The 25568-nt window shown below is 37.6% G+C and overlaps 1 protein-coding gene across 4 annotated transcripts in view; it reads right to left on the bottom strand.

Annotated features, from left to right (window-relative positions):
• The window catches only part of FNDC3B (fibronectin type III domain containing 3B), a 345183-nt gene that overhangs the window by 153301 nt on the left and 166314 nt on the right, over nt 1-25568 (bottom strand). For all 4 annotated transcript variants that reach the window (XM_047786565.1, XM_047786588.1, XM_047786572.1 and 1 more), the window contains one exon: nt 8607-8683. In XM_047786565.1, coding sequence (XP_047642521.1) covers nt 8607-8683 — 77 coding nt within the window. The remainder of the gene's footprint in view (nt 1-8606; nt 8684-25568) is intronic.

The following is a 25568-nucleotide window of genomic DNA, read 5'->3' as shown; positions in this document are numbered from 1 at the left end:
GACAGAGGGAAGGTCATATGAGGACACCAACGGAAGAAGGCCACGAACAAGCCAAGGAGAGAGGCCTTAAAAGAAACTGAACTGGTAGTCTCCAAAATTGTGAGGAAATAATTTCTGTGTTTAAGCCACCTGGTCTAAGGTACTTTGTTATGGGAGCCTTAGCAAATTAACACATTCAGCTATCAGGCCTCCTACCTTAAATTCTACCAGCCTTGTCAGCTTAATTAAAAAAACAAAACCCAAACCCAAAAAAACCTCTCTTTAAAAAGTAACACAATTATCCTCCTGAACAAACACCCAGACACCTTCCTAGAGCTAAGGAACAAAGCTATATTGATGGCAAAAAACAGCTACTTTGAGTCTTTATCATGTCCTTTTATTCTGCTCAATAAGTATTTACTGAGAAACTTCTATGAGGCTAGTTTTCTTTGCTATCCTGTGGCTTATACACATGGACGAGAGGCTAGAAAATTAGGTACAAAAAGTTAAATAGGGAGAATGTCTTCCTTCCTTGTCCCAGTGTCTTTAGAAGTATGACCAAGAGAACCATTGAAACAAAATGAGGATAGCCTAGGGCCAACAGCAAGGGGAAGCGCTAATGGGACAGCAAAGAGGGAGAGGAGAAAGTGAGTCACAGCCAGCGCCTGAGGTCAGCCACCTGCTTGTCACCAGTTATTTAACTCCCTTAACTACTGGAGAACTAGATATTAGCATCCATGTTGTACATGAGAAAAACCAGGCACAGCATGACTAAAATGTACAACTAGTTCAACTGCAGAATCAAATTTGCATTCTGGTCTTTATGCCATTATGTAGAGAATCATACAGAAGTTAGGTATGCTGTGAAATAAATATGGAAATAATGACCTATAAGAAACAGGTTATTAACAGATGCGAAAGGATTCAAGATACAAACAATATTTATTGAATACCTGCGGCTCTGCTTTAATACCTTCTGCCTGAGATAAGGAAATACATGTTAAGGCCGTGGAACAGTAACTGATACCTAATAGAAAAACCTTACTTAGCAATTAATGCTATTAATATTATCACCTCATTAAATCTTCCCAACAGTGCTGGAAGGTGAATACATTTATCCCCATTTGAGAGAAAAAAGGGATGAAGTAAAGTTAAGCTAGCTCACACAAGGCCAGAGAACTACTGAGGGAAGTGGCAGGGGTGAAGAATACACAATTCTGAGCCTAAGAACTAAAATGGGTCTTTTCTTGTAGTTAACAGAGAAGGAAGGTAGTTCCCCGTATTGAGTTGAGATGCTCCACAGGGGTTTTAATAAACTAAGGAGAAAAATTGTAAAAGCCTGTCCCAATGGCCAGTGATGATCCTGGACGCCAGCAGGACAGAGTGCATGTGGACACATGTGAGCCCAAGCACATGCACATGCAGGCAGCATGCAAGGGCAGCATAGCCAGCTTGCTGCAGGGGTGAGGAACACTGAGGAGCTGCAGACCTAAGTCCTCTGCTTGTTTCTGTAGAAGCTCCCAACACCCACGCACACATAGTTCATTATGAAACATTTTCCTAAGTTCCTATAGAAAAGTCAATTCTTCCAAAGGTCTGGAAAGAGATTCCAATTTTCTCATTATTGGCTGCCAAATGGGTCTGATTCTCAGTCTGACCAAGCATAGGGCAATACCCCATGTTTCTTCCTACTCATGGTTTTTATAACATTGAAGGTGAAGTACAGCACTGGTTTAATCCCAGGCTGTAATTACCAAAGGGAAGCAATTGAGGCTAATGTTTACAGCTCAGCCGACTTGGCAGAACAAAATGGAGAAAAGTATCCCATGGCATTCACCTAAGAGGCCCCATTGTTTCTCCACAGGGCTCCGGTTTCTGGCCAACTCTTAAAACAATTCCCACTAGAGAATGACCAACCAAACCAAAATTTAAATGCATTTTTAAATAGATTTCTCATCTCTGCTTGGTCAAGAGAAATGGAATACATGTAATTTCAACAGGTATTTATCCATTAACTAATTCCCAAAACAATGGAATGGGATAAAGAGGGCTATAACAACAGAAACACTTATTTTGACTACTCTTTGAAGTTTTGAGCTTACATCAATTAATCCGGAAAAAAAGAGCAGTTTCTCAAATGACAGCACATTAGCTTGGATGTTTCACTTTTTCTCTTCATATGCTTTTTAAATTTGGGGATCTACATGAAGCTTTCCCCTGTAACTTTTGAAAAATGTTTCATAAATTACTATGGAAGCATGGAAAATAAAACTCAAGGCATCTGCTTAAGAAATTTTTATATATAATTTCTTCAGAAAGTTAATGATTAGGTTTAAAAATTAAGAAAAACCAGGGCCAGTATACAATGAAAGGAAAATTTTGCTTCATACCGCGTGATCACAGTATGTATCGAGAAGGGCAAATGTTGCCAGACTTTCAGAGAAATTGTTCTAACAGCCTTCTTCATTCTAATAGATGCCACTCAGTGAATGCCCACTGTGGACTACACACCTTATATAACATCTCTTAATTCTTCCTTCTCCACCATCAGGTAGGTATTTGCCTATGTGGTGAAACAATCTGTAAAAGTGACACCAGAAGCAGCCATGGTGGAATACGAAGACAGGTTTTGCCAAGTACTGTCCATATTCTTCCCAGCTTGCCCCATTTTCCCATAATTTCAACCCTAATCACACTAAAAATGCTTTTACATAATAGAAATAGTGGTACCGAGGCTGAATTCTCTCTCACCTAAATCCAGATTCTCATAGGAGGGGAGGAAAGAAAAAAAAAAAAAGCCTATATTTTCTCTCAAGTTGAAAAGGTCAGATTACATTTTCCTCAAACCTCCCCAGCCTCCCACCAAAGAGTAAATCACAAAACACACACATACTAAACACATAAAAACCTACCATCTCAGCTAAGATTCTATTGTTCTCCTACCCTAGTCCACACCACCTCTGAGGTCCACAATGTCAGTCCTTCTCAACCTAAGAAAACATAGGCTGTGCTGTTGACTGCATGTCAGAGCAGAACACGGCTGTCTCAACTCCAAATGTTTCTCTTTCCATGAGATCACCTGCTCATTACTGCTGTTTGTATTTTGTCAATTTGATCAAGTTTATCAATGCACCTTTAAAGCTCTTTCAGTTAATAAACTATGTAATGAATGCTAAACCAAGAATTTCTCCATTGACTCAGTTTAGAATCACTATTGTGACATTTTTAATCATTCACTTGCCTCCCTCTTCAATTTCTTACAGTAACTTACGACCATCTCAGTTGTTAGTGGCCAGTGTTTTAGTACTGGAGATGCACAAGTAGGCATACTACACATCCACACTAGCATTCTCAGAAAGTGACATAACATAAAGCAAATACAGTTAATCCTCCAACAAGGGGGGTGTTAGGGGCACCAAACCCTTCTCACAGTCCAAAGTCCACAAATAACTTATAATCAGCCCTCTGTATTCACAGTTCCACATTCATGGATTCTATCAACCATGGATCATAGTACTGAGTATTTAGTACTTTAAAAATTTCACGTATAGAAGTTCCCGTCAGGGTGCAGCAGAAACGAATCTGACTAGGAACCATGAGGTTTCGGGTTCAATGCCTGGCCTCGCTCAGTGGTTTAAGGATTCAGCGTTGCCGTGAGCTGTGGTGTAGGTCGCAGACATGGCTCGGATCTGGCGTGGCTGTGGCGTAGGCCGGAGGCTACAGCTTCGACTGGACCCCTAGTCTGGGAACCTCCACATGCCATGGGTGCGGCCCTAAAAGAGAAAAAAAAAAAAGAAAAAAAAATTCACGTATAAGTGGACCTACACAGTTCAAACTCATATTGTTCAATGATCAGCTATCTATCCATCAAGCAGACTCTGCCACTGACTTTGAGATCACATCACAGTGGGGGAAAAAGGTCAGTAAGATCAAAATGCCTGGGTTGCAATCCTGATTGAATTCAGGCCTTAGCTTCCTCATATGTAAAGTTCAGATGGTGAAAACTGGAGACATAAATAAAGCATTTAGCACAGTGCACAGAATATACAGTCGTTGTTACCACCATCAACAAAGGCATGAAGATAGGCTGGGCCATTTTTCCTAGCTGTGCCACTGTGCTGATTATTTAACAATTAGGACTAGTCACTATCTTTCCCTTTCTGCCTTTTGAAACAGCTTTATTGAGATATAATTTACATATCACAAAATCCATTCTTTTAAAGTCTTATTCAGTATTTTTTTATATATTCAGATTTGAGTAACCATTACCACTATTTGTTTCCAAAACATTGTCATCACCCCCAAAAGAATACCATACCCATTAGCAGCCAACTCCCTAATACTCTCTTCCCGAGCCCCAGGCAACAACTAATCTACTATCAGTGTCTATGTATTTGCCTATACTGTACATCATTCATAAATGAAATTATATTATTTATGGCTTCTTACACTTAGCATTTTCAAGCTTCATCTACTTTTTAGCATGTATCAGTACTTCATTCCTTCTTATGACTGAATAAATATTCCATCATGTATCACTTATGTTTATTCATTCATAAGCTGATGGACATTTGAGTTGTTTCCACTTTGGGGTTATTCTGAATAATACTGCTATGAATACTCATGTACCAGCCTTTTTTGTGTGTGTAAACATGTTTTTCTCCTCTTGCGCATCTCCCAAGGAGTGGAATAGCACAGTCATGCAGTGACTTTGCATTTAATCACTTGAGAAAATACCAGGGCATCTTCCAAAGGAGTTGTACCATTTTATATTACCACAGGCAGTGTGTAAGGGTTCTAATTTTTCCACGTCTTGATAACACTTGTTAGTACCTGTCTCTTTAACTAAAGCCATCTTAGTGGGTATGAAGTATATTGCACTGTGGTTTTGATTTGTGTTTCTCTGATGGTTAATGATTCACCATCTTTTCATGTGCTATTTGGCCATTTGCATATCATTTTTTGGAGAAATGTCTACTCTGATCCTTTGCCCATATTTAAACTGGGTTTTTAATCTATTATTTATTCTGGAGTTATAAGATTTCCTTATATATTTTAGATATAAGTTCCTTCTGAAATATGTGATTTGCATATACTTCTTCCAAACTATGAGTTGTCTTTTCATTTTGTTGATAGTGCCAAAAAGTTTAAATTTGGATGAACTCTAATTTTCTATTTTCTTCTTTTTCTGCTTGTGCTTTTGGTGTCATATCTAAGAATTCATTGCCTAATCCATGGTTACAAAATTTACTCCTGGAGTTATACAGTTTTAGCTCTTACATCTATAATCCATTTTGTGTTAACTTTTGTATATGGTGTGAGGCAGAGGTCCAACTTTATTCTTTTGCATGTGGATAACCAGTTGTCCCTGCACTATTTGTTGAAGAGACTATTCCTCCCTCTACTGAATTACCTTGGCACTCCTCTCTTTATTCCACATTTAGAGCATTTCTTTCCTTGCAAGTATACATCACTCCGATCTAGAGAATTTTCCAGCTATCAGGTGTTTTATGGCTCTATCTGACCTTGCAAAATCTTTCAATCAATCCTATGTTTATTTCATCTTGGCCAATCACTTATACTTAAAAGCACTTAACAATTACCTACTATGTACCAGGCAGTTTTCTAGATTCTCAGATATAATCCAATGAGGCACTAAAATTCTTAGGGATAGCTATAAAATGTATTGTATTTCATGACAGAGATAGGGACAAAGTATCAAAGATGCTGGGGAAAACAACAACAAAATACAGAACAACCATCTCTGTGATGGAGGTTCTGAAAGGGTCTCACATTGAAGAAGGGTATCTGAATAGAAGAATGATTGAAATGTCAGATAAAGAAGAACTCTAGAGTATTCCAAGAAAAGGGGAAAAAATAGGCACAAAAGAATGTACTTGAGAAAAGGCTGGGTGGTAGCAATCTGAGGCAACAGGTAAAGGTGACTCTCAAAAGAAGAGCAGGGTTGAGTATTAAGATAGGGTATACTTAATACTTAAGAATAAGTATAATACTTAAGCATATTTAAGTATTAAGTATACCCTACACCAGAGCGTTAACTCTACTTCTATGCAATGTACACCCAACCCTAGATCTAAACAAAGAAGCCATATATATGTATTTGAGGAAAACGACTGTGGGGTTAAGGTACAGAAATGACTTTCATAGGGACAGAATAGTATTGGGTATTCTCAAGTATGTCCAGCCAGGAAGGGGATTTTTTTTAAAGTGATTCCTTCTTCCCGCAACTGCCTAACAGAAAAGTAATTTGTTCTTTGACAAGTCTCCTAAGACATTTTAAAGTGGTTCCAATCTTCCTCATTCTTTTGAGGTATGTATCCTGTCAGCCAGAAAGAAGATTCTGTACATCTTCAGGCTCTCCATTTTCTTCATTGTAATAATGTCTTTTACTTAGATACTTCACTGACAAATATCATTAAAGTTATGAAGGCCATTTAACTCTGGGCCCTGATAAGAGAGCCCAATCTAAATGGAGTTGAATACATGCCTTGGAAACAGTTTCTTGCTCTTTTTCAATTAAGATTCCAAATTATTCCATTTTTACTATCTTCTAATATCTTCTAGCACGTTCTGCCATAATTCTGAGTAAAGAAAGCATTTTCACTAGGCCTCCATCACAATTTTTATGAAAGTAAGTTTACAGCTCTGTTTTTCCTCTTTCGACTTGGATTTTGTATAGAAGTTTTTTGGAATCAGAAATATACCATGGTCTAAAATTCTCTATTTTTCCTATGAGTCCTAATAAATGTTTGGCAGTTAACACAATCGTAGCAACGCCACTAGCAAGAAAAAGCACACTGCAGCTTCTCTCTACTAGAATGTTCAATTTTTAACTGGTATTCCTTAAATGGGCCTTTAGCATAAAAGGAGGTGCTATTTCAGCCTTCACAATGGTAAGAACTATACTCTGGTTCAAGACAATGAAACACTTCCCCAAAATAAATGAGTAGGCGACAGAATGGAATTCTACATTCCTTGTGCTTTTCTGTTAATTGGCTGGTGACGTGAATGTGATCCATCATCGTGGGTCCTGGCTGGAAGGGCCTGCTCTGCACCATTTTCTCCCTTAATGATCTTTATATACAAAGACTTGGGTAAGACATGTCATTTATTTGCAACAAGGAGAAGATAGGCCAACATTCTGGCCACTTATATATATAAAATATACATATATATATATATATATATATATATATATATGTCAAGTAGGCTTACATAAAAATACAGATGGAAAAAATGAAATTATAGTGGCTGCGCTATGGCTTGGACAGTGAAGAAATGGATACATTTTTACATCAGAGAAGAATAAATCTTCTTTGATTCCTGCCTGCACTTCAGCAATTTTCCTATGTAGCTGCCAATTTCTTCACCCTAGCAAAATCATTAAAACTAAGAATTATAGATTTTTAAACCATTTTAAAAGCAGACAGAGAGGCAGAGAAAGGAAAAAAAATCTGGAAGACTGTAATCCACAAAATGTTAACACAAAGATTATCATCTTCTGAGGACAATAAAATTATAAATATTTTCGTTTTCATGCTCCTCAATAAGAGCAGCAAAAAGCAAGAAAAGCAGTTGGTTATGTATTTTGGAAGGAAGGAGTGCAGGGAGGAGTTCACATTGCCCAAAGAGCCTAGGTCCAAACCCAAGTATATGCAGATGTCCATGTTCCAGGCAAACTGAATATCTTAAACCTTACCCAGATTTAGGAGCATAACTTTATCCTTTAACATTTCTTTATCCTTCCAACGTGTGTCTGAAATGGCTATTACTTTTCAAACTGCTACTTGATATTTTTACTTGAGAAATAATCCAATTTCAGAGAAATTAAAGTACAAACAGGCAAGTTTTCACATCAAATTCTGTAATTCACCAAGCCCAGGGCCTGCTGAATTATAGAGAAATGGGACTCCCATAGCAGAGGGCAGACCCTATTCATGTTAACTACATCTCCTTAGATCTCTTTAGTAATTAAGTCTACAATCTGGTATTTTTTTTCTATCAAGTTGTGGTTCAGGTGGAAGGAAGTCTCTAAGCCAGTAGACTCTGAAGGAACCACAATCATATGGTCAAGAGTGAAATCCACTTAGGCTGAGGGCAGCCCAGTAACCTCTCTCTGTTTCCCTCCCTCTGACTTTCTGGCATTTCACATGGGTGAAGATTCAAGAAGGGCCAGAGTTCCCGTCATGGTTCAGTGGTTAACAAATCCAACTAGGAACCATGAGGTTGCGGGTTCGATCCCTGGCCTTGCTCAGTGGGTTAAGGATCCGGCGTTGCTGTGAGCTGTAGTATAGGTCACAGACGTGGCTCGGATCCTGTGTTGCTGTGGCTCTGGTGAAGGCTGGTGGCTACAGCTCGGATTAGACCCCTAGCCTGGGAACCTCCATATGCCATGGGAACGGCCCTTTTCTGGGAACCTAGAAAAGGCAAAAAGACAAAAAGACAAAAAAAAAAAGATTAAGGAAGGGCTGTGTGGTGCCACAAAAATGATAACTAGCATTAGCCTCACTAAATTAATCATGGAATAAGTTTTGAAGTTTCTAAGTCTCAACATATATTCTTTTGGAATAATGATAGTGAGTAGACAAGTTCATCAAATGGTTTACCTGTGAAATATAACCTGGAGGCACATGGATGGGAGGAATGGATCCATTGGGTGACATCATGGGAACTTCAGCAGGCCCTAAAAGAGGCAAAAGTAAGGCATTAAGAGCTGAAGAAATATATATTATTAAAATAATCATTGGCCTTCTTTAGTATTATCAAAACTAAAGAGAATTAATCATTTTTGACTATTCTCTCTTCAATAATTGGTAGATCTTACTTTAGACCCGAAATTGTAGATGAAAAAAGAATTCTCCAGGTGCATAAGTCAGAGGAAGGGGGGAGTTCCCGTCGTGGCACAGTGGTTAACGAATCCGACTAGGAACCATGAGGTTGCGGGTTCGGTCCCTGGCCTTGCTCAGTGGGTTAACGATCCAGCGTTGCCATGAGCTGTGGTGTAGGTTGCAGACGCGGCTTGGATCCAGCGTTGCTGTGGCTCTGGTGTAGGCCGGCAGCTACAGCTGCGATTCGACCCCTAGCCTGGGAACCTCCATATGCCGCGGGAGTGGTCCAATAAATAGCAAAAAAAGACAAAAAAAAAGTCAGAGGAAGGGGAAGGAACACAGCTATAAGTCTCTTTATAAATACTTAATGATTCTCAAAACCTCAAGTTCCATAAACTAAGGCTGCTTAGTTAAGAGTCTTTTTAAGTTTTGTTTTAGTTTAGTCTTTTTTTTTTTTTTAGTTTTTTATTAGTTTTGCCCTCTAATAAAGGGGCAAAAGAGGAATTTTTGTCTTTAAAAGAATGTATTACTAATACATGTTTAACCAAATAAACTTTTAAATGAGTTTATTTCGGAGTTCCCCTCATGGCTCAGTGGTTAACGAACCCAACCAGCATCCATGAGGTTGTGGGTTCGATCCCTGGTCTTGCTCAGTGGGTTAAGTATCTGGCGTTGTTATGAGCCATGGTGCAGATTGCAGATGCGGCTCAGATCCCGTGTTGCTGTGGCTCTGGTGTAGGCCAGCGGCTGGCCTGGGAACTTCCATATGCCAGGGTGCGGAGAAAGGAAGGAAGGAAGGAAGGAAGGAAGGAAGGAAGGAAGGAAGGAAGGAAGGAAGGGAGTTTATTTCTTTTGGTTTAAAAAACTCCTATAAGGAGTTCCCGTCATGACGAAACGGAAATGAATCTGACTAGGAACCATGAAGTTTCAGGTTTAATCCCTGGCCTCACTCAGTGGGTTAAGGATCTGGTGTTGCCATGAGCTGTGGTGTAGGTTGAAGAAGTGGCTCGGATCTGGCATGGCTGTGGCTGTGGCGTAGGTCAGGAGCTGTAGCTCCTCGACACCTAGCCTGGGAACCTCCATATGCTCCAGGTGCGGCCCTAAAAAGCAAAAAAAAAACAAAAACAAAAACCCAACAACCTCCTACAGACTTTGAGTTTATAATTATCATTTTGTTCATTATTTTCAATAAGTTACTGTAAATGTCATTAATTTGAAATAAAAGAAACCTTTAACATACTCCAACTGAATCTGGCATGTTTCTTATAAGGCAGGGGGTAAAACAGATCATATTTTAAAACTAGGCACTATTAGGAATATTCATATCAAATTTATTTGGATTATTTCAAAGTAAAGCATTCAATTAACAAGGTGTTCATTTCAAAACAATAGATTTAACAAATGTTAATCATATATCTAAGGCAAATAATGAAAGGCAAGTTGCCTAAGGCATAGTTTGAATTAATATTTAATTACAGGTACACTGATTGTCCTAACATCAAAATCAACTTCCGACACCCTTCTAAAGATCCTATGATTAAATGGTTTCCCTGGAAGTGTAAGAACTTCACAGTCACTGGTTTTCAGTTTGATAGGTAGCTCCCCTATTTAGCAACCCATGTCCCAAATGTCAATCCAAAGCTGTGTTTCTAGTCTGAGATGTGGCTTCCTGGCTCCAAGTGCCCTATTGTTTATTTGCTGTTTCCTAATGTGTGTTGTGCTGCCCACAATGAAAACCGCTGAACTGTAACAAAAACCAAGAAAAATACAATGCTTTTCTTGGCAAAAGAAGAGAGATCCTGCCACCCAGTGCTGCATTACATATAAGCATGGTGCACCTTTCACCTAACAGTACAATCCAATGTTACAACTATTTCTCAGGAAAAGTAGAGAGACAGGGAGACTGGGGTTTCCATTATAAGGTCTACAAGCATAAGAAAAAAATTTTGGAGCAGCGCAAAAAGACTCAAATGTTCATTTAACATTCCATACTCCTACAGTTCACTGCATCTTTATGGACAATATACTATCTGATACTCTCTAAACACAAAATACCACAATGATCCCTCCACATTGTAATCATTTAGAGCAAAGGAAGACAATGACTTAAGAATGGGTAATTCCATAACCCCATTGTATTTTTAAGTATGATTCAAACTATTACATCCACCAATCACTGAAGATATTTTCCAAATCCATCTTAAGCAAACCCATCTTTCCAGTCAGCTCTGGCATTTCTTCTATAGCCATCAAGACATTTAGATATTTATTAAATATTTTTACTTGAATTAATTCACTCAAAAGAAACCACAGACAACTATTTTACCCTGAGCTTGAGTACTGTCTTTGAAATCCAAGGGTCAATGCACTAGGCTCTATAAGTAGGCATCAAGAGCATGGCCTCTGCCTTGTTTCGTTTCCCAGACCACTGTTCACACTGGTTGTACGACTTTGGACAATTCACTAAGCCTTTCTGAGACTCACTTCCTAATGAGAATAACAACTACTACCTTATAGGTTTGGGTTTAAAGATGAAATTCAATAATAAATGCAACATCACTTAGCACAGTACATGGCACAATAATCACTCATCAAGATGTTAGCAATTTTTACAATTTCTTTATTTATAGCTTTTTGGTTTTCTTCTTGTTCTTTCTTTACATCTTAAGCACCATTTTAAAATAGTACATATCCCTGTTACACATAAAAATCAACATGCATACACTTAGTACAATGTTGACTTAAAAGGCAAATCTTCCTCAACAGATAAATACCAAGTATTTCACTGTGCGGAGTGTGAACAGAAATGCCACCATCTCAATAAAGTATTACTTTTTAATCACCAAAATGTATACCAGGCAAAACAGTCTGTTAACCCCAGGCATGACCCCTAAAACTGTTAAAGTCATTTGTATAAAATGCCTTAAAGAATGTGGGACAAGTAAATGATTTACAGCCAGAAAATGTTTTCTTCCTGGCCTTGATTTCAAAAGTTGCCAAATGACTTTAACATGCTTGTTCCCCCTTCCTCTTGTCACTGCCATCAAAACTCTTTCAAAGGGCATTGCAAAATATACAGTAATGGTTTCAAAACTCAGCTCTGTCTTGGAACCCTAAGATTTCTATGCTTTCTGAAATAAACCACTGCACCCACAGGTGCTCAGGAGTTAAAAATTAACAAAATGAAATTCCTTTCACAAAAATGGTGGGCTAAGAAAAGTTACTGTCTCTGTAAATACTTATCTCCCAATCAGTGAGTTTACTGCCTCCTGATCAACTGTTTAGCGTTTGAAAATCTAATAATATTACTATCCTTCCCTAATTAAAACATAAATTCCTCTTTATAAACTTTTAGGCTTTTAGGACTACAAGGTTCCTTTAGATTTTTTAACCAATAACCTCACAACAGACAAGATGTAAAGGACATATAGCCCTAAAAATCTGGTAAAAAAAAATTGTATTTTATGGGAATTCCCCTCATGGTTCAGTGGAAATGAATCTGACTAGCATCCATGAGGACACAGGTTCAATCCCTGGCCTTGCTCAGTGGGTTAAGGATCTGACATTTCCATGAGCTGTGGTGTAGGTCGCAGACATGCCTCAGATCCTGTGTAGCTGTGGTTGTGGTGTAGTCCAGTCATTACAGCTCCGATTTGACCCCTAGCCTGGGAACCTTCATATGCCTCTGGTACAGCCCTAAAACAACAACAACAACAACAACAAATGGTTCTTATCTTGTTCAAACCAACACTAGATATGTGAGGGGGAAAAAAATTTAAAAGCCACACAAATCTCCCCCAAATAAATTTCCTTTCTGATTATATTGGGAAGTCATCAATCAAGTAAACTTTTTTTTCGGTCCTTTTAGGGCCGTACCCATGGCATATGGAGATTCCCAGGCTAGGGGTCGAATTGGAGCTGCAGTCACTCCCCTACACCACAGTCACAGCAATAACAGATCCAAGCTGTGTCTACAACCTACATCACGGCTCACGGCAATGCCGTATCCTTAACCCACGGAGCAAGGCCAGGGATCAAACCCACATCCTCATGGATCCTAGTCGGGTTCATTAACCACTAGGCCAAGAAGGGAACACCAGATCTAGTAAACTTTTTGGAAAAAAATTAAAAAAAAAAAAATTAAGGTATCTGGAACCCCCTTTAGTTAAACATTGTTGTTACATGAAGGTTGGTCTACACAAATATACATACACATAAATTATGAACTTTGAAAACAAACATACACTTCCAAACTACTGTCAGATTTTTTTTTTTTGAGAATTAAGAAGCTCAGCTAGAGACCAAATGAACCCTTCCACAGACAGATAAAAGATGTCACATGTATAATTTCTAGAACTTGAACTAGAATGTTTACTAAAAGCCAAGTAATTCCATGAAAAAAATGCTTTGGGAAATTTGATCAATTTCAGGTTTTAGGCTATGACTGCAACAGTTAAAAATTCCCTTTCTCTTCACTGAACAAGATATGAGACAGAAACAAGAATTATGACCAGCTCAATGTCATTAAAAAAATTTTACTGCAACAGGCAAGGGCAGGGTTTAACATCTTAAAAGCCTGCTAGCATTTGTTAATGAACTGATTTTTCAATTACTTCTAATAAACTGTGAATAAGAAAGGCTGAAAAGCAGCTTAATTATTCAACCAACAGCAATACATGCAATGTCCCTACAACTTTATTCCCAGATCAAAGAGACTGAAGGAAAGCCCAGCAATGTTGTCCTTTTAGGGCCACACATAGCTCACGGGGAGCTTCTGAGCCCCTGTCAAGGATGGAGGCCATTCTGCTTCACTCTGCTTCTTCCCTGCGAGCAGAGATTCCCCCAGAGCCCAGACATCTAGATAGCCGTTGCTCTAATACTATATTCAGAATAGTCACCCATTCCGGAGAAGGGTTAACTAGACTGACTGGAGGAGAACATACAAATGAGGTTTAGACATCTGAAAGTGGTAGAAAATGGGAATCCAGGGTATAAATTACCATTTAAACCAATCTTAGAAATAGACTAGCTATAAATAATTAATTCTACCACAATTTTGACATTTTTGAAATGGTATTTTTATAAGGTGAATATTTACCACTAGGCAAACAAGTAGTGAATAAATAGAATGTTATGTAACAAATGTTAAATAGTATTTGTCTATGAACTGGTACTTGTGTGCCCAAATAGTTATTTTCAGCAATAGTCATTAGCAGCAATAGATCACATTCTTATCTTCTTAACTTAAATATTATCTTGTTCAAAACGGATGTAAGGGGGACAGGATGTAGGAAGACTGAGATCACAACATAGCAAGATAAAGAAAACTAATGAGAAAATAAAGCAAAGGTAAAATATTTATGTGATAAAATTCAATAAACCCTATTTTTAATAGAAAGGACCCCTGAGTCTTTCTAAACAGCCAAAGGAAAATTTCTTGCTGGCTGAAGTAGTCATAAAGATAAGGATACAGCTAGTAGATAAACAGATAATCATGGCGAAAGGAATTAGTAGAACAATCAGTCTAAATAAAAGTATAAATGCATTATTCACCATGCATCTAAGAAAATACAAAATATGAGGTCTTCTGGTGAAGCCTGTGAATGTCAAATAATGACTCTCCAATTTTTCATGGTGACTCAAGACATGTAGATGAGCTAATAGACTGCGTAGGCACTTTGGGGAATATTCATTTATTTAAAAAGTTATTTAACACTGACAAATCCCACAGAGAATAAAAGGAATACAAAGATAATAAAACAAAGCACAGATCCTAATAATCTATGCTGAAACCCCAGTGTAGTGGTTCTTAAAATTTAGTATGCATGAAAATCATCCAGGTTTCTTAAAATCCAGACTGCTAAACTCCACTTCCTAGAGTTTCAGAATCAGAAGATCTAAGGTGGGTCCTAAGAGTTATCATTTCTAAAGTTCTCAGGTGATACCCTGTGACTTAGTAGGTTAAAAGACAATAAGCATCCACAGTTAATAATACATTTAACGGTTACAAGACTGAAATCTTTCCCCTAACATGATGGAAAAGATAAGGATGCCCCCTTTCATCACCACTGTTCAATATTGTCCTGGAAATCCTAGCTAGAAGAATTAGGGAGGGGGGGATTCAAAAGAAATAAAACTGTATTCACAGATGACATAGTCTTATACATAGAAAATCACAAAGATTCCACAGAACAAAAACTATTAGAGCTAAAAGACAAATTCAGTAAATTTATAGGGTACGAGAGCAATGCACAAGTCAAGTGTGCTTCTATGCACCCTCAATGAACAATCTGAAAAGGAAATTAAGAACACAATTCTATTTACAACAATATCCAAAAGAACAAAATACCTAGGGATAATTTAATCAAGGGTGTGAAAGACTTACTCACTTAAATTACAAAATACTGCCAAAAGAAACTAAAGACAACCTAAATAAGCGGAACCAAAGAACACCTAAACAAAGACATGGATTGGAAGGCTTAATATCATTAAAAAGGCAATACTGTGCAAAGCGATCTATGAGTCAATGTAATCTCTATCAAAATTCCAACAGTCTTTTCAGCAAAAATGGAAAAGTCAGTCCTCAAATTCATATGAGATTGCAAGGATCCCTGAATAGACAAAAAGAACCAATTTGGACCCCTACCCAACACCATGTACAAAAATTAGACCTAAGTATAAGAGCTAACCATAAAATTTTTAGAAGAAAACATAGATGTATTTTGATGATATTGCATTTGGCAACAGATTCCTAGACATGACACCAAAAGTACAAACAACAAAAGAAAGAAAAAAGTGAACTTCATAAAACTTAAAAACTTTTGTGGAAAGGACATTATTAACAAACTGAAAAGACAGCCTATAAAATGGGGGAAAATATTTACAAATTCTCCATCTTATAAGGAACTAGTATCCTAAATATATATATAGATAATTCTTACAACTCAAGAAAAAGACAAACAACCGAATTTTTTAAAGGGGTAAAGGGCTTAAGCAGACATTTCACCAAAGAAGATATACAAACAGTCAACAAATATATAAGAAAATGTTCACAACATCATTAGTCATCAGGGAAACACAAATCAAAACCACAGTGAGGTACCACTTCACACCCACTACAATGGCTATTTTCAGAAAAATGGAAAATATGTTGGTGAGGATGTGGAAAGACCGGAACTCTTGTACAACTGCTGGTAGGAATGTAAAACAATACGGCTGCTGTGAAAAAGTTTGTTCTTTCCCAAAAAGTTAAACAGAAAAGTACCATAAGACTTATCAATACCACATCTAGGTATAATATACCCAGAAGTATTGAACACTGGGACCCAAAACAAATACATGTACACACATGTTCACAGCAGCACTATTCACAACAGCCAAAAGGTAGAAACAGCCAAAAGGTCCATCAGAGGATGAAGGGGTAAATACAGTAGGATACACACTCATGGGAATATTACTCAACCATAAAAAGGAATGGAGTACTGATACATGCTACAAGGTGGAAAACCTTGAAACATTATGCTAAGTGAAAGAAGCCACACACAAAAGGTCACATATTATTTGATTCTATATATATGAAATATTCAGAAAAAATTGATCTTACAGAGACAGGAACTCAGATTTGTAGATTCCAAGAGCTGAGGGGTGGGAGGGATATGGGAAGCAAGTGCATAGTAAGTGCAGGGTTTCCTTTTGGGGTGATGAAAATGTTTTAGAACTGGATAGAAATAGTGATTGCACAACACTGTAACTATACTAAATATCAATGAATTAAAATAGTTAACTTTATGTAATTAGTAATTAATAGTTAATGCATGCATTTCATCTCAATAAAGATATTTTAATGTTGAGCACATAACCAAAGAACTATAAGATAGTAAAACTGGGGTTACTAATACACTACCAAAAATCAACCGAACATAAATCTAGAGCATATCTTCATTTCTCATACATTAATTTTTGGGAAGATGCTGCTTCTAGATACTTGGCTACACAAAAACCAGTAAGATGACTGATAGTCTCATTAGGAGGGTATAGACATATAAAAAAATAAACCCAAGGAGGTATTTCAGGCACTGTCTAAATTTAGCAAGATTTTAAAAGATTATCATCCTATGGTTACATTAATAATTATATAAATGAGTGGTTAGAAGGCCCTTAGGATTTAGTACAGGTCTAAATTTAGTACAGTTTTACATGTAAGAAAACTGAGGCCCAGAAGCCAAGAGGCAGGTGATGGAACAACAGGGTCTAGAAGTCAGTCTTTCTAGTTTTTAGCCCAATGTGCTTGCCTTCAGGAGTAAGATTTGTTGCTTCTTAAAATGCCACTGCTAAATCATTTTCTCTCAAAGTGTAATTTTCTTATACAGCCAGGTAGAGAGGGCACAATTCTTTGGCTCAGATACATTGGTCTCTCCAATCTGTAACTACTTCTTCCCAAAGGCATCCTGCCAGAGAGGAAACACTGGGAAGAGTAGAATCTGAGCAGTGCAAAGAATATAAGCCTTGGAGCCAGTGAGGCCTGGGTTTGAATGTGAACACTACCACTTTCTAGGGTGACCTGGGCAAGTTACTGAAAATCTGACAGATCACCACTTTTCTGACCTATAAAAAGGGATGACAAGAGCTACTTTCAAGGGTTATACGGGGGACTAGAAGTTGTAATGATGCATTATAAAGTGTCTTGCGCCATGCCATGTCAAATAACGGTATTTAAACAACAGCTTTAAGGAGTTCCCACTGGAGCACAGTGGGTTAATGATCCAGTGACATCTCTGTGGCGGTGCGGGTTCAATTCCTGGCCCAGCACAGTGAGTTAAGCAGCTGCGGCTCAGATTTGATCCCTTCCTGGGAACTTCCATGTGCCACAGGCCGAAAAATAAAAAATAAATAGATAGAAAATAAAAATTAGGAGTTCCCGCTGAGGCGCAGCAGAAATGAATCTGACTAGGAACCATGAGGTTGCCAGTTCGTTCCCTGGCTCAGTGGGTTGAGGATCCGGTGTTGCTGTGAGCTGTGATGTAGGTCACAGACGCGGCTCTGATTCAGTGTTGCTGTGGCTGTGGCATAGGCTAGCAGCTACAGCTTCAATTAGACCCCTAGACTGAGAACATCCATAAACCTCAGGTGCAGTCCTAAAAAGACAAAAGACCAAAAAAAACAAATAAAATAAATAAAAATTAAATAAAAACAACACTGTGCCATGAAGAAAAAATACTATATGAATGAACAAAGAGGTTAATAGAGACTAGGCATTTACCAGAGACAAATGAAGAGTTACATGATTTCTCAAATAAGCAAATTAATTGTTTTTTCCTTAACAGTTTTTCCTCCAAAAATTGTTTTTCAGAATAATATTCCCCTTTTAAAAATGTAATGAATTATGATTTAAAAACAGGGAACAAATAATAAAAGGGAAAGATGGCTGCTTCCCCATACTTATCTACTTTCCCAACCCTAATCCTAGCCCTCTACCTCTTCCAAAACTGTTATCATTCCCTAATTTCTAGGAAACCTTAGAAACTCCCGGATGTGCCTAACTTTCTAAATGTCTGGACAACTCTAAATCAAGGGATCAGCTCTTGTTTTCTGAAAGTCAATCCTCTACACCTCTCTGACACTGGCTTTATTACAAGAATTTCTGATCTGGCTCAGCTACTGTCCTTAAAAGTAGCAGGTGACAATAACAACAAATTGCCCAATGACTAAAATACGCCTGCTAAACTCTTCCTGAGGTAAATCACTACCAAGAACCAGAACTGAGCTGCTACATAATGGGTCACCACCATCTTATCATTTGACCACTTCAAAACATAAGAAGATGCTACATTAGTTAAATCTGCTTTGCCTTTTTGAAAGGCAAGTCTTTTCTTTCCAAATATTCCTCTCTGAACTTATTTTGCTAATTAGCTGTTACAGGGCATCAGGGGTAGAGAGACAAGAGTTTAATTCTCACCTAAGACTAAAACTTTATACTTCCATAGGCTGCAGGTGCAGCCCTAAAAAGCAAAAACAAACAAACAAACAAACAAAAAAACTATATACTTACTGAGTGATTATAGAGCACTTTTCTTATATTAATATTTAATTGTATTTAATTCAATAAACACTGAACAAGAATCTATAAGGGATTAAAAGCCACTCAGAAGATTTTACAACATATACATTACTAATAAACTACTACATAAATAAGCAGCAATTTTCTTTTATTAGCTGCCAAGAACTCTGAAGCTAGACAATAAAAATTTTAATCCATGAGGTAGGTGGTGATAACACCACTGTTACCTCACCACCCATCAATCATAAGAAAGTCATACACCCTGCATCCCTCACCCTAAATTTTGCCTATTAAAAATTTCTCCCCCAAACCTTTTGGGCAGTTCAGCATTTCTGAGCACAAGCTACCCTTTCCCCTTGCTTGGCCCTGAAATAAATCTTTCTCTGCTCAAACCAACTAACCAATCAACAAACCTCCCAGTGACTGGCAATGAATGGTAAAAGAAGTTGGTGAATCCATTCACAAACAAGCCTGATGGCTATAGTTTTAAAAAGAACTTGATTTAAATTCAGGGCTACAGAAATACAAGTTTTAAGACTGTCAAAGATATCTGGTACCAGAAGAGGAACTGGTAATACAGTCTTCAACTCCTGATTTTACAACTCCTGGTTATTGCTTTGTTCAGTTCAACAAACTTTCACTGAACCCAATCTAGTTGCCAGACCCTTTGCGGGATGCCAAGGACACAATGACATTGAAGAGAACAGGCATTTCTGTTCTTAATTATGGAGAGAATGGCATGCACAATGAGTAATGCACAGGTGCACAGAAGTGGGGGAGGAGGGGGAAACCCAGATTTGGGTCCTGCTTTTGGCTTGAGGTTTCTGAAACAGACACTGCGTATCTCAGTGTGGAGTCAGGCATGTAGCCCAGACATTGAAAACAGCAGGAGCATTTGGTAAGAGTCTAGTCTAGCAATAGAAATGATTGAAGAATTATGTAGGAGGCCTATGAAAAATGGTTCTTAAAGTTCATCTCTGGACAAAACAAAACAGCAAGTTCATTACATCCAGCCTGAAGCTGGATCTCCCAAGATCTCAGGGCCCTACTCCTCACATTAAACTTCATCACCCTATCCAAACGGAACATAACTTAGACCACAAATGAAAACACTCAGATACACTTATCTAAATGAACCCTAAGATTCACTTTCTTTGTTTTGATTTTTAATGGCAGATTTTAATGGCAGATAATCCATGGATTTGCTTATTTGTAGTTAAACCAGACCTTATACATTTCAAAACTCCAAGGAATGATACAAATACAATTCAGTAATACTGAGGTTGGGCTTCGGATATTTTACAAAGAAAACTTCCTGCAAACATTAACACCAAAATTAAAATAAAGGCATCAAAAAGGGCATTCTTCAAAGCTTTTTAAAGTAAAATTTTCCTAGCATGTTTTCTCTATGCCCATAAAGGGCATCAGAGAGCCCTCACTTTCTCATACAGGGTAATGAGGACCATTCTGCCCAACTACTGGTATTCTAGCTAATAACAAATTCAAGAGGAAGGTGCCAAAAAAAAAACCCCAAAAAACAAAAACAGTTGGAATGGGTGAGCATAATTTCAGTGGAACCCTCCAAGAGAGTCTTGTTGAGGGTAAAATTTTGTTAGAGCTGAGTATTTTAAATTTTGTTTTAAATGTCTTGAGATAAAACAAAAACTGATGTTTTTAAGAAATGTCCATTAATTCTGTGCAGAAAAAAAAAAGAAAGATTATTCATTAAAAGGCTATATAACAGAGACAGCAACTAAGCAACGTGCCAGCAGGAATGGGGCAGAACTTATTCACTGAGGCCCTGAGTATTTTAAAGGGGTCGCTTTCATTCTCTCACCCACTTTCTCTGCTCTCAGAAAGGGTTATGAAAGGGAAGAGGGATGAATAAAACCTTGTCCACTCTTCTGCCCCAGACCTCAACTCCCACCCTAGCCTGCTTCTCCTGGGAAGTTCAGAACAGCAAGCAAAAGACAGGACAGCAAATAGATATTTTCATAACAATTCTGTGAAGAACACAGGGGCAAATGGGCACTTCCTATTTTATTTGTGTTCTGCTTTACATGTCCAAGGTCATGCTCTAGAGAGGCAAGTTTGAAAATAGTACTGAAATTATTAACCTGACAACAATATGTGACTGCATTCCTCTCAAGATCTGGTTTACATTATTCATCTGTTAGAAATGAAAGAACATTAAAACATTGCCCACCTGAAAGCTGAATTACAAATAATAATAATGTATAGCTTTACCAACATATCATTACACAGTATACTGAGAGAGTTCAATTATCCATTGCTCTGATGAGGTTTACAAAGCAAACCACAGAGGATCCCTTGCAACTGCCCTCAAGACTGGCTCTCGCCTCCGCCAACCCATGAGAGTGAGTGCCAGAAAGGAAGTCTTTGACAACATTCTAAAGGCATTTTATAGACAACATTCCAACATGGCTTACTACCTTGGTTCTTTCAACTGGTGCACCTCAAAAAAAGGAAAGAGCAAGGGAGAAATGTCTGGGATCCATGAATTAGAAATGCTAAAGAAGGAGTTCCTGTGGTGGCGCAGTGGTTAACGAATCCGACTAGGAACCATGAGGTTGTGGGTTCGGTCCCTGCCCTTGCTCAGTGGGTTAACGATCCAGCGTTGCCGTGAGCTGTGGTGTAGGTTGCAGACGCGGCTCGGATCCCGCGTTGCTGTGGCTCTGGCGTAGGCCGGTGGCTACAGCTCTGATTAGACCCCTAGCCTGGGAACCTCCATATGCCACGGGAGCGGCCCAAGAAATAGCAAAAAGACAAAAAAAAAAAAAAAGAAATGCTAAAGAAAACCAATAGCTATTATGGAAGTAGAAAAAAAGATAAGCCAAATGTTGCATAGCACACAAATCATAGTTTATCTACCTGATGCCACTTTTCCTCCAATCAATAAGGCTATTCACTCACTAACAATCACACAATTTCAGGCTAGAAGCTGCCTCTCAACCAAAGACCAGCAATCTTCTGAAATTAACTTAATTTTACAAAAGTGTTTTGATTGCTAATAAAAATTCTCTCAATTGTCCAGTGGCTGGGACCTAATAATGGGGTTTGAGATAACTAGCTCAATTTATAGTTCTAGTCTCTACCCTACCTAAACCATGTAGAGGAGGCCAAGAGAATACATGAGAGTTCCTTTAGACCAGCCATGTTGACACAGCTTGTTGCTCCTACTCTTTTGTTTGTATGTGAAAAACAAAGGGCAGGCTGAATTGACAGTAAACAACAACTACACATAGTTAGACTCTCCCATTTGAAGTCTGATCAAACGCAGTCAGTAAACACCTCCAAGTACCTGCAAGAAGGTTAGGTCACCCTGGCCAGTTATTCTCTTAGCTGTAAAAATGAGCTGACACAGTTATTGTTCAAGGGGAAGCTGACTGCTTTATGGCATGGATGCTTTCTGGTCCTGGCACATTGGTTCAACAGAAACAAATCATGTTACTGAGCAGGCTACAATTTCACTTTCAAATATCAAGCCTTACTTTACAAAGGGGAGGCTGAGACAAATGAAAATGGAAGGTTTAAGCCTGGGGAATAGACTGTCAGAAAGCTCTCCTAGCCAATTAACTGCTGTCTTTCCTGAGCTAAAACAAACAAAGGAACAAAAACAGCAAGCTTTTCAAGAGAATGATAAATGATACATTTTAAGGGTACCTCATCCAGACAACTACAAACTAATCAGGGGTGGTCAAGACCAGGACATATTAGGGTAGGTAAGAAGGGGAAAATGCAAAATTATCAACATTTTCAATTAAAAAAATCAGAACAAGAATTTCACATATGGTCCCATCAATGGTCGAACAGCAATATAGCCACAGATATATGCAGTATACAAACATGAGCAATTCATAAATCTCTTCTTGGCAAAATGTTCACATTCTACTCCAGACACTCCCACTCAGATTAAACTGTAAGCATCAGAAGACGTGAATACCTGTCTTTTCCATCTCCTTATCTCCATTATTGCCTTTGAGAAACCATTCAAAGGCAGTTTTGACTTCTCTTCCCCTTGATTTCACCTATAAAATAATTCCTATGTGCACATATCCTAAGGTCCATCCAATAAGATACACCTTCAGCCGCATACTTAACAAGTGATCACTTTCACTTTTAAAAGAGCAAAACAACATCAAAATATCTGATTAAAAATTTTCTGGTCACAGATATGAGATCCCAGTCTGTTAGGCAATGAGTCATTAGAACAAAGTGAGTATCAGATAATAAGGGGAAGAAAGAAACAGTTTGGGGCAGAAAGTTGAAACTTCTCCTTGAAAAGAGAATAGGAACTAGACAGATACCTAATATGAAAGAAGGGGAAAGCAAACAGGAGGAAACAATCTGGTGGGCTGGGGGGAAAACTTCAAACCAGACAGAAAAACCAGGCACAGAAAATACATGGCCCCAATTAATCTTAATTGTTTTCCAATTCAATGTGATGCATGAAAAGATCTGTGATGAAAGTAGGCATGTGATATTCAAAAAAGCAACTCCAAAAAGACATCTTAGGAATCTAGCGGCTGCTCAGTGGTCCATTTCAGCTTTTAACTGGTATTCTTAACTCCTCTCTTCAGCCTGGCCCATCAAAACCAACTGGAGCTCAGCTGGAGATATGGGAGCCAATTCACAGGGCCTTGGCTAAGTCATCTGACTATGCATATTAATTGCCACAAATGCAACATAAAAAAAAGGAACCAGATGATTTCCATGCTTTCTTCTACAGCAGTAGGTTACATGGCATTGATGTCACTTAGGTCCATGCTTGCAAATTCTAGAAAACAGCTACTGGCTAACAATCCCTAAAATCCTTCCAGCTGTGAGCCTCAAATGTGAATTACATTAAAATCTCTGAGGCTTTTTGAAAATTTAAGTTCCCAGACCTCTAAATATGCTTTTTTCCACAGGCTGACCATCTCTTCCTTCCTCACCCTTCAACCATACACCATACATCCCCCACCAATTTTGATGTACATGCTATATGGACCAGTCAGAAGAATAATGACCTAGAAAGAATGCAAGAAAATACATAAGTAAAGGAGAGGGGAAAAAAGCACAATCGAAATCCTTGAAGCACATCTCATTTGTACTTACTTTAAGCTAAATTAGCTGAATCTTAATTTCAGCACAGTGTTTAAAAGTGAATAGGGAAAAAAACCAAGTTCCATAAATTTTATCCCCAATTAATGGGGTATTTAATTAAATATGTATCTACAATGACTATAATTTGGCTAAAAATAGTCCTCCAGCTTTAGTCATAATAAAACAACTATTATTATATGTCTATAGCAACAACAAAATGATCACAGAATTTTATGTTATATAGAATAAGCATTCTACTGAAAAGCAGTCTCTGCAAGTAATGCATTTATTTATATGATTACTGGGTACCAGTGATGGTTTATATGAAATTCTATGCACCTAAAAATAAATCTTTTTAATGGCTTTTAGTTGACAACCAAGATCACAGAATCAAAATTCCCTTAGGGATGGGAATTTGAGATCATTGGTGTTAGAATCAGCACTACAGTCACTATTTAAATAATTGCATCTTCACATTTATATGCTATGAGTAGCCTTCAGTTATATTACATGAAATCATTTAGCTATTATAGTTACTTTTTTTAGGTATATATGAGTATATTATCATATGAAATCGTAACATAAAGCTCACCCCATATGAAGCAGTCTCATTATCTGCAACTATAACCTGAAGGTTTTTGTAACAAGATAGTCAGGCATTAAAAGACACATTTGATTTAATCAAGATACTTTCTCGCTTTCAGAAAAACCTAACTTTTGCAAATGTGACAATGGCAAAATTTCAACTCTCTAAGAATGTGTATAAAAATAATGACAATAATGCTACATATGGGTAACATATCTAAAAAACCAAATAACTTCTCAGCTGGTATTTCTCTTGCTTTAGCCAGGAAAATGAATGTCTTCATCCCTAAAGCTCTGGTTTTATTCTTCTTAACATTTACACCCATTTGAATATTCATAAGCAAATCTTCATTTTTGCATGTGGCTACAAAGTTTTTCAAAGAGTACTACAAAAATGTAAATTTTATGAAAAATAATTTTCTTAAATCCTAAAACAATCTAATACTGACTCATTTTACTGAAACACATCAATCATTTTGATGGCTTTTATTTCATCACTCCCTACCCATTTCCCCTCCCCAACAAAAAGAATGAAAAAAGCAAAAGCTTATAAATCTAGCAGCAAGGTTTGTAACTAACCTCTGGCTTAGCTAAATTTCAGGAATTTTTTTTGAAAGTGTCAATTAATCTGTCAGATATTCTGGAAAGGTTTCTCAGGGATGCTTGATTCTGTTTGAATTTACTATTTTAAAAAACAAAATTTTCCTTTTTGAGAACTTGTGTCTTTACCCCACTCTACAGGTTTTTCATGAACACTGTTTGCAATATAACCATACTGCTATAACCTACAGAACTCCAGAGGAATTACCCATTCAAAAAATTAAATTTAAATTTATCTGTGGTTATTAGTGGTTCAAAGTCCAGAATCTAGTAAGAAAAAGGGGAAAAAAATGATATATCTTATTATGTGTAGTATAAGGGCATTTTTAAATAAATATCATACTTCACCAAGTCTAAGATACCATCAATAACATACTACGTAACTTTATATG

This window comes from Phacochoerus africanus, chromosome 1 (genome assembly GCF_016906955.1).
Source record: "Phacochoerus africanus isolate WHEZ1 chromosome 1, ROS_Pafr_v1, whole genome shotgun sequence".
Lineage (NCBI taxonomy): Eukaryota > Metazoa > Chordata > Mammalia > Artiodactyla > Suidae > Phacochoerus > Phacochoerus africanus.
The sequence above is the reverse complement of the archived record's forward strand: the minus strand, read 5'-3'. Positions and strand labels throughout refer to the sequence as shown.